General features: G+C 38.4%; 1 protein-coding gene across 4 annotated transcripts in view; it reads left to right on the top strand.

Moving 5' to 3' along the window:
- Window positions 1-12,316, top strand: part of IL31RA (interleukin 31 receptor A) — a 69,498-nt gene that overhangs the window by 18,490 nt on the left and 38,692 nt on the right. For all 4 annotated transcript variants that reach the window (XM_010853506.1, XM_010853504.1, XM_010853505.1 and 1 more), the window contains exons 2-4: window positions 2,174-2,251; window positions 8,241-8,358; window positions 9,543-9,712. In XM_010853506.1, coding sequence (XP_010851808.1) covers window positions 2,197-2,251; window positions 8,241-8,358; window positions 9,543-9,712 — 343 coding nt within the window. In that variant the 5' untranslated portion in view covers window positions 2,174-2,196. The remainder of the gene's footprint in view (window positions 1-2,173; window positions 2,252-8,240; window positions 8,359-9,542; window positions 9,713-12,316) is intronic.

Raw genomic sequence — 12,316 nt, 5'->3', positions numbered from 1 at the left:
TCAAACATTCTTGATTTACTCCCACAGTTAACTAGGGTCACTTCTGTGCACACATTTTGCTAGTTGAACTCTCAGTTGAACTTATTTCTAAGTTCCTGGGAGGTACCTCACATTTGTTCACTTTTACTACCAATAAGCAGTCATGAGTGGTGGTTCTCTGGTGTGTGAGGGGAAGTGGAAAAGGCACTGGAGGACAAACAGGTGTTAGGGCATTGTCATTCAACAAAGCTTATTGACTTTCCCCAGTCATGAGCTCTTTCCTCTCTTTGGACATTCTGTGCTCTCTCTGCACTATTGTAATTACAGCACTTACCAGGTGATATTTGCTATTACTATCCATGCTGTGTTGCTGCAAGTAGATTAGCGGTTCTCAACCCTTTGTTCTTCTACAGCTTTGTCCCTGGGTATAATTTAGTACTGTGAGTACTGCTGTTTTTTTGTTAAGGCTTTAAAAATTCACAAATAATAGGTGAGTATTCTCACTGTAAAGTAAAGAAGCAATAATTACAATTGATTAAAATATTTTAAGTTCAAAATATTCAATATTTAATATTGATAAGATTTTAAAATGCAAAACCCTGTATTGGAATAACAATATGAGCTTTAGCGCCTATAAGTGTTTATTTATTTAATCATTGAGACTGTCAGCATCATGTCTTTAATAATGTCTTCATGACTGGGCCTCCCTCCCTTTCCAGTATGCTTTTAAAACTTGTAAAGGCATGTTTTTTGGCTAAGAACTGGAGAAAATTAAGACAACATTGTGAATAGTTGGATGCTAAAAAGTGCTATTACTGGGAATTCCCTGGTGGTCCAGTGGTTAGGACTCCGAGCTTCCATTGCAGAGGGCATGGATTCTATCTCTGGTCAGAGGACTAAGATCCCACATGCTTCAAGGCCAAAAACTAAATAAATAAATAAAATTCTATTCAAGGCCAAAAAAAAAAAATTCTTTTCTGTTATAATTAATTTTCAAAGAACACATTTATTCTTCATTGAAAAATTTTAAAACTTCCTAAGTTTTATACTTATTTAAATCAAAATGGTTGTTTTGGGAGAGTTTAGCCACAGCTCTTGAGTAACAGGCATTAACTATTGCTGTTATGTAACTAGTCTTTTATTGTTTCATAATGGTATTTCTATGGATCCAAGTTCTCACTCAGCTTTATTTTGCCTTAGGCACTTTCAGTTCGTTAGGTGTTTCAACTGGTTTGTGTGTGAGAAAATGTTATCCCTGTGGTTTTTGTCCAGAAATGCGGCGTTCAACTTTCCCTAAAATGATTCATTTTGCTGAAAACTCTCCTTTTCCCCCCATAATGATATGTCAGCTGAAAATGTAGCATCATGTATTTCTTTCTGAAAGCGAGGTATTGCCTTTACATTTGCTTTAATCCTTAGACTATCTCACCATCTCATCTGGGATGACGTGAGGAGCCAGCAGCCTTGTTATTCTAATTATTCCACAAACAATAGTGAATGTCTACCAGGTACCAGGCACTGCCTTCAACACTCAGGCTTCTCAGAGAGAGAAGCTGCACTCTTCAGAAGCTCCCTATCTGTAGAGAAGCCAGTGGGTAAACTACTAAAGACCATTCTGAGTGCTGTGTGCACAGTACAGATGGCATGGAGGGTGGGTGGGGCACAGAGGCCGACTGGCGGGCTGAGTCCATCTGGGAGTTCAGGGAAGGTGCTTGGAGAAGGCTAGCTTTGAACTGAGTCTGGAAAGATGGATCGCTTTGTCAGGAACAGGGAAGAAAGGACATTCTAGACAGAAGGAACCACATGGACACAGCATGGAGATGTGAAATTGCATGGTGCTTTTGGGAAATTACGAGATGTCTTGTTTAGCTGGAGTGCTCAGGAACTGAGGCAGAGACTGGAGGACAGTACTGTTTTTCTGGAGTGTATTCTTGCTGGCTGGTGTACTTTTTGTATTATATAGTAGAATTAACTGTGCACAAAAAATTGACTGGGGTAATGGAATAATCACAGAGGGATCTATGTGATGCTAACCAAATAAATATAACAAAATAGAATGTAATTCAAAATATATAAAATAAAATACCTTTCCTCAAAATTCCCAGAATCTGTTTATCACTAGAAACAGAGCTGTTGAGGAGAGGCAGGAAGCAAACTAACTCTTGACTGATGATATTTTCTGTTCTCTTTCCAGGCTCCCTGCATTATTTGGGAACAATGTGGGCCTGGACACTGTGGATGCTCCCTCTACTCTGCAGATTTGGCCTGGCAGGTAGGTCAGCCTGTGCCCTTTTATGGATTATGCGATTCTATTTGCCTTTTTTGGATAAGAGTTGTTAACTTGAGAACAAAGGGGCAGCTGGACATGGGCATTCATGGATGAACAGTGGGGGATTTGTGAGCTCCCTAAATTTGTGTGGGGTTGTATGCGTGTGTTGATGTATACTTATGCATGTGCAAGTTTGGCAAGATGATCTATCGTATTTTCAAAGGGAGATATGACCCTTTGAAAGTCAAGATTCACTGTTTTAGAGTAATAGTAGGTGATTATCTTGGTGATTCCTGTGTGGAGTGTGCATTGGTTCATATAGGATGCACACATAGAAACATATATACATTTTCACACTATTTGCCATAAATTCCAAGGGTATAAAGGGAAATGAAACAACATCACTACAATGATCCAACTCAAAACTATGGGCCTAATGGCCATATAATACCTTGTAGATCTAAGATGTTTTACTTAGATCACATATTATGTTAAAGAAGATAAGACCAGATTAAAAGAAATGGTGATTGAGCACTGGGAATGTAGACAAGGCATGTAGTATAAATATCGGTCTGGTCAGGCTGCTATATAACAAAATACCATAGATTGGATAGCCTAAACAACAGAAGTTTATTTTCTCACAGTTTTGGAGACTGAAAGTCCAAGGTCGAAGTGTCTGCAGAGTTGATTTTCTCTGACACCTTTCTCCTTGACTTGTTGATGACCATCATCTTGCTGCCTCTTCATGTGGTCATCCCTCTGTGTATCTTAATCTCCTTTTATAAGGACACCAGTGAGATTGAATTAGGACACATTGTAAAGGCCCCATTTTAGTTAATACATCCTTATATGCCCTGTTTCCAAATGCGGTCACCTTCTGAGGCACAGCAGAGAGAGGGTAGGGCTTAAATATATGAGATTTGTGGGGAGGGACACAATTCAGCCCATAACGTCTCATAATCGGAGGTCACCCAGAAGGCAGTTGTGATCCAGAGATAATGAGAATGTCTTCCAGACCTCTGGCATGGCCTGGCCCACCTTGCAGGTCCCTGGGGTTATACTTGTGACACTCCAGAGCTTTGTAGGCATTATAGGCAGGGAGGGCCGTGTGTCTCTGTCTCATTCAGTCTCTTTTGGCCATCTCAGAAATCCCCAATTGCTTCCAATTGTCCAATTTAAAGTTCTGCTTATAAGCATCATAGCACTTTCCCCCTCAACTTGTCTTTTTCAGTCTTGTATCTCTGTCTTCTCTTACTACCTTTCATTAATACCATTTCCTGTATAACTGACTCTAGTTTCCATACTACTTCCCTTCTAGACAATTTTCCCCTTGGTCTCAGCCTTGCCCTTCTTTAATTTCAAGACACTTTTCACAACAAAATTTAACTTTGCAATGACACCAAAGTGTTATGAGCATAGAGAGGAAGAAGGGAGATTGAGAAGATCTTTTTAATTTTGAAAAATGTTCTTTTTGCATATAGGAAATTCGCTGATAAGCAAGAACATTCTCCTGGTCCTTCTTAGAGAAAAGTTCTGAATATTGCTGCTATTTCTAAAAATAGGGGAAATAGTTATTTCTAGAAATGTGGCAATATGTTTATATGCTTTTTCTTAACATGTGGAAGGATACATGTGTGTGAGGGGCAAACATAGCCTTTATTCATCCACGTGCAAAAAAAACATTCTGTTATAGTTTTAAATTTATACAAAAATTGTGAAGATAGTACAGAGAATTTTATATACCCTTTATCCAGTTTCCCTTATTGCTAATATTTTATAATAGCATCATATGCTTGCTGAAATAAAGAAACTGGTATTAACACATGACTATTAAGCACATTCCAGACTTTACTTGATTTCACCAGTTTTTCCTTAATGTTTTCTTTCTATTCTGGGATCCAATTCAGGGTAGCATATTGCACTGAATTGTCCTGTCTCCTTAGTCTCTTCTGGTGGATGACAACTCTTTAGTCTTCCCTTTTTTCTCATGACTGTGGCAGTCTTGAAGAGTTCTGTGAGTACTCTTGGGGTTTTATGAAAAATAGTACAGAGGTAAAATGCCCTCCATTGCTCTATCACAATTACATAATGTTTGTGACAGTCTTTTGATGAAGAGTTTATATTCTAATTAGAGGTAAGTTGAAGAAGACTTAAAATAGGCACACAAGTTGCCAGCAGGTAGGCAGGACAACAGATGTATAAGCCTTGCTACTCGCTGGCAGTTCTTTACATAAGTCAGGGCAGTTCAGATGTATGGGATCCACAAGAAAGCAAAACTGAAGCTATTTGTTGATCTGGTTTTCCTTTTTTATTCCAGTTCCCCTTGGCACCCTCATTTGTGATCAAACAAATCTACAATGCCCTGAGATCATATGCAGAGTTAGGATGTCATGAGAACATAACAAAGAGAAGAGGGAAGATTACTCTTAAATGAATTCCTCTCCCGAGTCCTAAAATCTTGGATTTTCAGACAAGCTATTTTTCACATGAGGCAGGGAAAGTTGTTTATGCAGTGAAAATAAACAAGCCCAAAATCTTAGTGCTTAAGACAACAAAGTCTATATGTCCATCACAGATAAGCAGGACCTAGGCTGATGGAGGCTGTACCAGCCTAAGACTCATTATCTCAACATGGATTTGCAGGGTGTGCAGGGCAGAGGGAGGAGAAAAAGGATAATAATGTAGCAGCGCTTTAGTCTCCTTTCATGTCAGGGGCCAAAGAAGTCACATTGCTATGCCCAATTTCAAGGAAGAAAGGAAATAAAATCTTCCCCTATGTCCAGGAAGGGGAAATACTGATGAGCACTGGAAATGTTCCTGGGCATTCATTTTATTTATCATAAATCTCTTTCGTATCACCAACATAGGGGATCAGAATATGCCACCCCAAAATATACCACTTTCGCATAAGGATTTATTTTGATTTGGAGTCAAAAGAGAATCAACAGATGCAGAAGTGAAGTCTTTGTGGAACTTCTTTTATTTGTTTAAAAGAAGAAACTTCTGAAAAGTGAGGACTGCTATAAATCTCCTCTCCTGGAGGAGTTTTATGACCATGAGGAAGACAGAAAATCAGTGCCAGGATGGATCTGCACATGTAAACCCTGCTCCATTAGTGTCTCCCATATATTTACCTTTTCACAGTCTGCTACCCTTGAAAACCTAAGTTCATTTTCCTTTGTCCTGTCAGTTCTCTACAGATTTATTGGTTTTGTCTTAAGATGCTTTACCAGCCCAAGTTCTAACCACCCCTTTAAATGACTCTTTATTGAGTTTTTGCCTGTGTAATTTCACTGCATGCATTAATATAATATTTTTCTCTTGTGAATCTGTCTTTTGTCAGTCTGATTTTACAGGGCCCTGGCTGGAGAGCCTAGGAGAGTGAAAGGAAACAGAATTTTTTCCTTCTCTATACCAATATCAAGTGGCCTCTCCAAGAATATTTCTGTCTTGCCGTGTACCAAACAGTGAGAGTAAAACAAATGTTACTCCTTAAAAAAAGCTCAGGTGAAGAGGAAAATCATTTTTAGAACTACTTTCTCTTCTGATATCTGATAACACTGATGGTTCTGGTAACCAGAGGTTGGATTCCCCTCTGACTTATGGTTTTTATAGATATTAATCAAAGCTTCTGAAAGAGCTGAAGAGAGATATTCAAGGAAGCATAGTAAAGACCAGAGTTCACCATGGTTCGATGGGGATATGTTTAGATCCACAAGGATCTATTCCTGTGCTGTGCTATGCTAAGTCACCTCAGTCGTGTCCAAGGCTCCTCTGTCCATCTATTTCTACGCTGGTTTTTGGGTGGCTGTCTTTGGAGTCAGCCTGTGCAAGGCAGACCGAGAATGAAGGTGGAAATAAAATGTGACTGTAGGGGGCCATAATGAGAAGAGTACAAAACTAAAGACTATTCTGAGTAGACAGGGAAAGACATCTTATTTCTTTGTTTTCCAGCCAATGATCAACTTTGATATCCTGCTAAGAGCTCATGTGCTGGTATGAGTGAAATGGAGGTGGAGGGCAGGCTAGTTTTGGATGACTATTTGTAAGGAAATTGGCCAGAGGACTACAGACAGACCCACATGTACGCACAAACACACACAGCCAAGATCTCTGAGCCAGAGAGTGAGTCAGTCAGTGTAAAAGCGATGTCCCTGGGGACATTGTTGGCTAACTGTTTGCTCACCCTCTTAGAGGATTTTGCCTGTCCCACTGACAGTTGTGAAGTGTGTATCTGTTAGTATTCTGCTTGCTGTCCTGAGGAATCCTGAGGGAGTGTTTTCAAGCTATGTGGGCTCTCTGAGGAATTACTGGGCTAATTGGCCTACCTTCTGATCTCCACTTACCATGTAGCATTATTTGGTTCAGGTCAGTTAACTTTGGTCCTTTAAGCAGTTGGACTTGGAGATCACCAGCTTTTTCATGGTTTTCAACATGCAAGTAGCATAGATAGCAAGTCATTGACTTAACTGCTGACTAGTGGGTCTTGTCAGGATCAGGCTCATCTGAAGGACTCAGAGGAAGGCTTCTCAGAAAAGAGCTGGAAATGTGGCCATGACATGAAGGCCCCCTTGCTCTGCTTCACTCTTGTTTGTCTCTCCCAGGGGCTGCTTTACCTATGTGGACAATTCTCATTTCTTAGACCACAGTCTCCCACGTTGCAGGCAGGTTCTTTACCATCTGAACCACCAGGGAAATCCATGAATGAATATACAAATCCCGAAACTCCCAAATCTAAGCAGTGAATACAACCCATTCTGAAACTGTTTGTTACTGACTTCCTATTAGAAGGTGTTACCTCTGAAAGAGTTGAAATGTATGCATTAGTCAGATATGCAGATATATTTTATAACATGCTTATTTTCTAGGAATAAACTAATCAGTTTTCAAAAAGTCCCTGCTCCCCTGGAAAGCCAGGCAGGGCTGAGGAAGGGGACAGCACAGGCAGCACTTACATTTGTTAGCATTGTCTCTGTTTCTTCTGATTTATAGTGTTTTCCAGCTGATTCAGTCTCTCTGGGGTAACGGTGCACAGTTCCATAGTTTCTGCCTGTCCCCCTACTCCTGCCTAGGGTGGTGTCTGGGTATATGAGTGGGTTTACGTAACTTCAGAGTCCTGGTCTCCTAAATCTGTGTGAGCAAGTCTTTGTTTCCCTCTGGACGTTCTGCTGGGGTCTTATCCCTTCTCTGCTATCTGCTGCCGGGCAGCCAGCTTTGCATGGGCTTTGGGGTATCATTGCCAAACCCACTCCTGAAGTTCATGCCCCAGCTGTTTGCCTGTGGTTGACATCCCCCTGTGCACAGAAGCCTCTTCATCTGAATCCCAGCCCTGATTTACAGCTATATCACCCTGAACGTGCCTGATCTCTTCTGAATCCCAGGCCTGGACCAACCCCACACATCTACACCCGCCCACAGTTCCTCACCCTGAGATACTGGGGACTTCTGAATCCCTGCCTGCTACTCTCACCTGTTCAGAGCTTATGTGAAGATCTTCCCCAGCCCTCTCTCCGCAGTGCTAGGACTTCCATATCATGCTGGAGTTGGTGCTGAGTGGTACATGAGGCTCTGACTAGACTTGCTATGCCTGGTGAAATAGGCCACCAGCCCAAACGACCTTGGTTCTTCAGACTCACGCATGTTTGTACTGTTGCACCAAGAACTGACATCCGAGTTCTTTGCTCCGTCTTATTTTCACTACCCTGCTCCAATATTTTACTTGCTACAAGTCATGGACTTCTTACTTCTTATCTGGTAGGAACTTCCTTGAATAAAAATATAAGAAGTGTTTTTTAAGTCAAAATCTAGCTGTTTAAAGGGAGTAACTGCAGAGATGGAGTTAGATTCTTTCCATGGCCCTGATAAGGAGAACCTATTATACCTAGTAACTTACCAAGAAGTTCAGCTTTCGATTAATCTGTTTTCATCAAACTCGTTAATGCTGGCAATGTTTATCATGCACTAAAATTATTGTGTTTGTGTATTTTTCTAGACCTGCCAGCTAAGCCTGAGAACATTTCTTGCGTCTTCTACTATACGAAAAATTTTACTTGCACCTGGAGTCCAGAGAAAGAAGCTAATTCTATATCATACACAGTCAGGAGAACTTTGTGAGTACGGGAGCTTGTGTGCCGTCAGGGAGAGTAAGGGGAGGAGGCAGAGGCTCCCACTTTAACTCATGACTCAAGTCACTTAGACAGTAAAATGTTTTCTCAATTATAGCTTCTAGATAACCATTATTTGTATCCAGTGGCTGGGGTGATACTTGGTTATTTGCAACCATACTGATAGGATCTACAGCTAAGAGGGTGGGAGGATGCTTGTATAACCATGACACAACATTACCCTGTAGGCCATTTTTGCACTCTATGATAACCATGGAAAATGCTGAGATCCTTTCTGCTTTCAAAATTCCATGATTCTATATTTCTGTATGTTCAGTCTCTGCTCCCTCACCCCTGCCTTTGCAAATCCTTACACAGTGGGCCCCCTCTTCTGGTCTCAGCCTGTTTCATCTCCCACATAGTCCCCAGAGGACTCTAGCAATACCCACCTACTTGATTCCTACCAATATGTGTAGCTGTTTTCATTAAGTTACAGCTTGATAGGGTTTAAGTTATCTATCTAAGAAAATAATTGTAATGAGTTTTCTGAAAACATTGTACACCAATGGCAAAAAATGAAATCTGAAAAATATGAAGAATATAAAAAATCACCCCAAATCCCACCACCAAAGGTAACAATTTTTAATATTTTGATGAAGACCTTTCTAGACACCTTTAAGAAGAGTTATATAAATATGTAATTTCATATTAATGTAATCATTATTTACATAATATGCATCTTGCTTTTTTCACCATTAATAGAGTACCAGGCATCTTTCCATATCAATAAATATAGTTGTATTAAAAACTATCATTTTAAATTCTATTTATGTATCTACTGTAATTTATTTAACAAATTTTTTTTATTTTTTCCTTTTAAGAATAAGTTCTCAAGGTTAGAATCTGAGATTTTCAAGAGCCTATTCATTATTTCTTACCAATAGGAAATGCATTATATGAGTGTAACTTCTGATGGACTTACAGGGTTCCCAGGGAGGTCTCCATGGTAACTTTTCTCTCTCCTTGAAGGTGAGGAAGGAATCTGGAGAGGTAAACATCAATTTCTGGACTATACAGTTCTCAAGAGAGACCCAGAAGGAAGCTACCAAATACATGCTTAACATATTAAATATGCTTATGTTTCTAAACTGCTGTACTAAACTCATGCTGAATCATTTTTTCCTTCAAAGGTGTTATGTACGTGAAAATGATACTTGTAATTCTACAAGTAAAGCTGGTTCTTCATGCTCTTTTTATTCAAGTTTAACACCACCAGATATTTACATTATTCAAGTGGAGGCTAAAAATGCATATGGCATAATTAAATCTGATATAACATATTGGGACTTAACTACCATAAGTAAGTGTCACTTTATATTCTTATGAACTTTTTAATTAAAATATACCCTCTTCTTCTGTTTTTTAAAAGAGATATCTGTAAACTCAAAAGTAGATTCACAGCTCAAGCACATAGGTGTATGTTATAGATATATGGAAAATTTGTCTTCTTTTGAAGAAGGAAAAGAGAGGTACGGCCAGAGGGAAGAAGAAAGGAAGGAAGGAGGGACCTGACCAAAAAAAAAAATGAATGAGAAACATTTTGCTGGTCCTTGATTTTCTACTGCAGTTTGTACTATCAGTTATATTAGAAGAAACAGTACATTATTGCTCCTGTAGGAGAAAGTAAAACTCTTATTTTTAAAAACATCTCACTGATTGTTGCTTTCAAATTCTTTTTCAAAGAGTCATTTTTACTATTTAATTTTAAAATAACATCGTTTGTGAGAATAATTCACATGTTATAAGATTCACCTTTTTTGTTAATTTATTTATTTTTAACTGGAGGATAATTGCTTTACAACATAGTTTTTGTTTCTGTTTGTCTCTTGAACCTCCATCCCATCTCCCACCCCATAGATTCACCTTTTAAAAATGACAATTCACCTGTTTTTAAAAATCATATTCACAAAGTTATACAAATATCACCAGGATCTAGTTCCAGAAACTTTTCATCACCCCTCAAAGAAACTTCATGCCTATTAGCAGAAATCCTTAATTCTACCTTCCCCTTGGTCTCTGGCAGTCACTAATCTATTTTTCTGTCTTTATGGATTTACTTATTTCTGAAAATTCATATAAATGTAATGATACAGTATAGTCCTTGTATCTCATTTCTTTCACAGCATAATGTTTTCAAGGTTCAATCCATCTTGTAGCATTTATTCCTTTTTATAGCTGAATAATAATCCATCATAGGGACATATCACATTCTGTTTAACCACACATTGGTTGATAGACATTTTAGTTGTTTCCACTTTTTGGTTATGAATGCTGCAATTATGAATATTTGTGTACAAATTTTTGCTTGGATATAGGCTTCAATTCTCTTAGATGTATACCTAATGAAATTGCTGGGTCATATAACTTAGTCTTTAACTTTTTGAGGAACTGCTGAATTTTACCAAAATGGCTATACCATTTTACATCCCACCAGCAATTTATAAAGTTACCAGCTTCTCCATATCCTCTTCAACACTAGTTATTGCACTTTTTTTTTTTTATTATAACCATCCTAATGGGTATTAGGGGACTTCCCTGGTGGGTATTACATCATACTTCACTGTTCTGATTTGCACTTACCAAATGATTAATGGTATTGAGCATCTTTTCATGTGCTAACTGGCCATTTGTACATCTTCTCTGGAAAAATGTTAATCCATAACCTTTGCCGATTTTACAAATATGTTGTCTTTTTATTATTCAATTTTAAGAGTTCTTTTTGTGAGGGGCTGTAGGGATCAAACCTAAGCCCCTTGCAGTGGAAGAGTGAGTCTTAATCACTTGATTGCCAGGGAAGTTCGAGTTCTTTATATATTCTGGGTATCAGCTCCTTATAAGATATGTTTTGCACATGTTTTCTTTCTTCCTGTGGGTTATGTTTTCAATTTCTTAATGATATCCTTTGAAACTAAAACATAATTTAATTTTGATGATTTTATTATAATTTATCTATTTTTTCCTTTATTGCTTGTGCTCAGGAGTCAGAACTAATAATCTAGTGCCAAACCTGAGGTCACAAAGATTTCTACTCTGTTTTCTTTTAAAGACCTTTATAGCTTTAGCTCTTACATTTAGTTCTATGATCCTTTCTGAGTTAATTTTTGAACAAAATAACAAACTTTGTATTCCTGAAATAAATCTCACATGGTTGTAAGTGTATAATCCTTTCTATATGTTGCTGAATTTGGATTGATAGTTTTTTTGTTGAGGAGTTTTTCTTCTATCTTCCTAGGGGATATTGGTCTCTTGCTTTCTTTTCTTGTGATATCTTTGTATATTTTTGGCATCATGGAAATATTGGCCTCACAGAATGAGTTGGAAAGTGTTTCCTGGTCCTGTTTTTTGAAAGGGTTACAGGGATCAAGACCATCCCCAAGAAAAAGAAATGCAAAAAAGCAAAATAGCTGTGAAAAGAAGAGAAGCGAAAAGCAAAGAAGAAAAGGAAAGATATACTCATTTGAATACAGAGTTCCAAAGAATAGCTAGGAGAGATAAGAAAGCCTTCCTCAGTGATCAATTCAAAGAAATAGAGGAAAACAACAGAATGGGAAAGTCTAGAGATCTCCTCAAGAAAATTAGGGCTATCAAGGGAACATTTCATGCAAAGATGGGCTCAATAAAGGACAGAAATGGTATGGACCTAATAGAAGCAGAAGATATTAAGAAGAGGTGGCAAGAATACACAGAAGAATTATACAAAAAAGATCTTCATGACCCAGATAATCATGATGGTGTGATCACTCACCTAGAGCCAGACATTCTGGAATGTGAAGTCAAGTGAGCCTTAGAAAACATCACTATGAACAAAGCTAGTGGAGGTGATGGAATTCCAGTTTAACTATTTCAAATCCTAAAAGATGATACTGTGAAAGTGCTGCACTCAACATGCCAGCAAATTTTGAAG

The sequence above is a fragment of the Bison bison genome, unplaced genomic scaffold (assembly GCF_000754665.1).
Source record: "Bison bison bison isolate TAMUID 2011002044 unplaced genomic scaffold, Bison_UMD1.0 scf7180017864328, whole genome shotgun sequence".
Lineage (NCBI taxonomy): Eukaryota > Metazoa > Chordata > Mammalia > Artiodactyla > Bovidae > Bison > Bison bison.
This window is presented reverse-complemented; position numbering and strand designations above follow the sequence as displayed.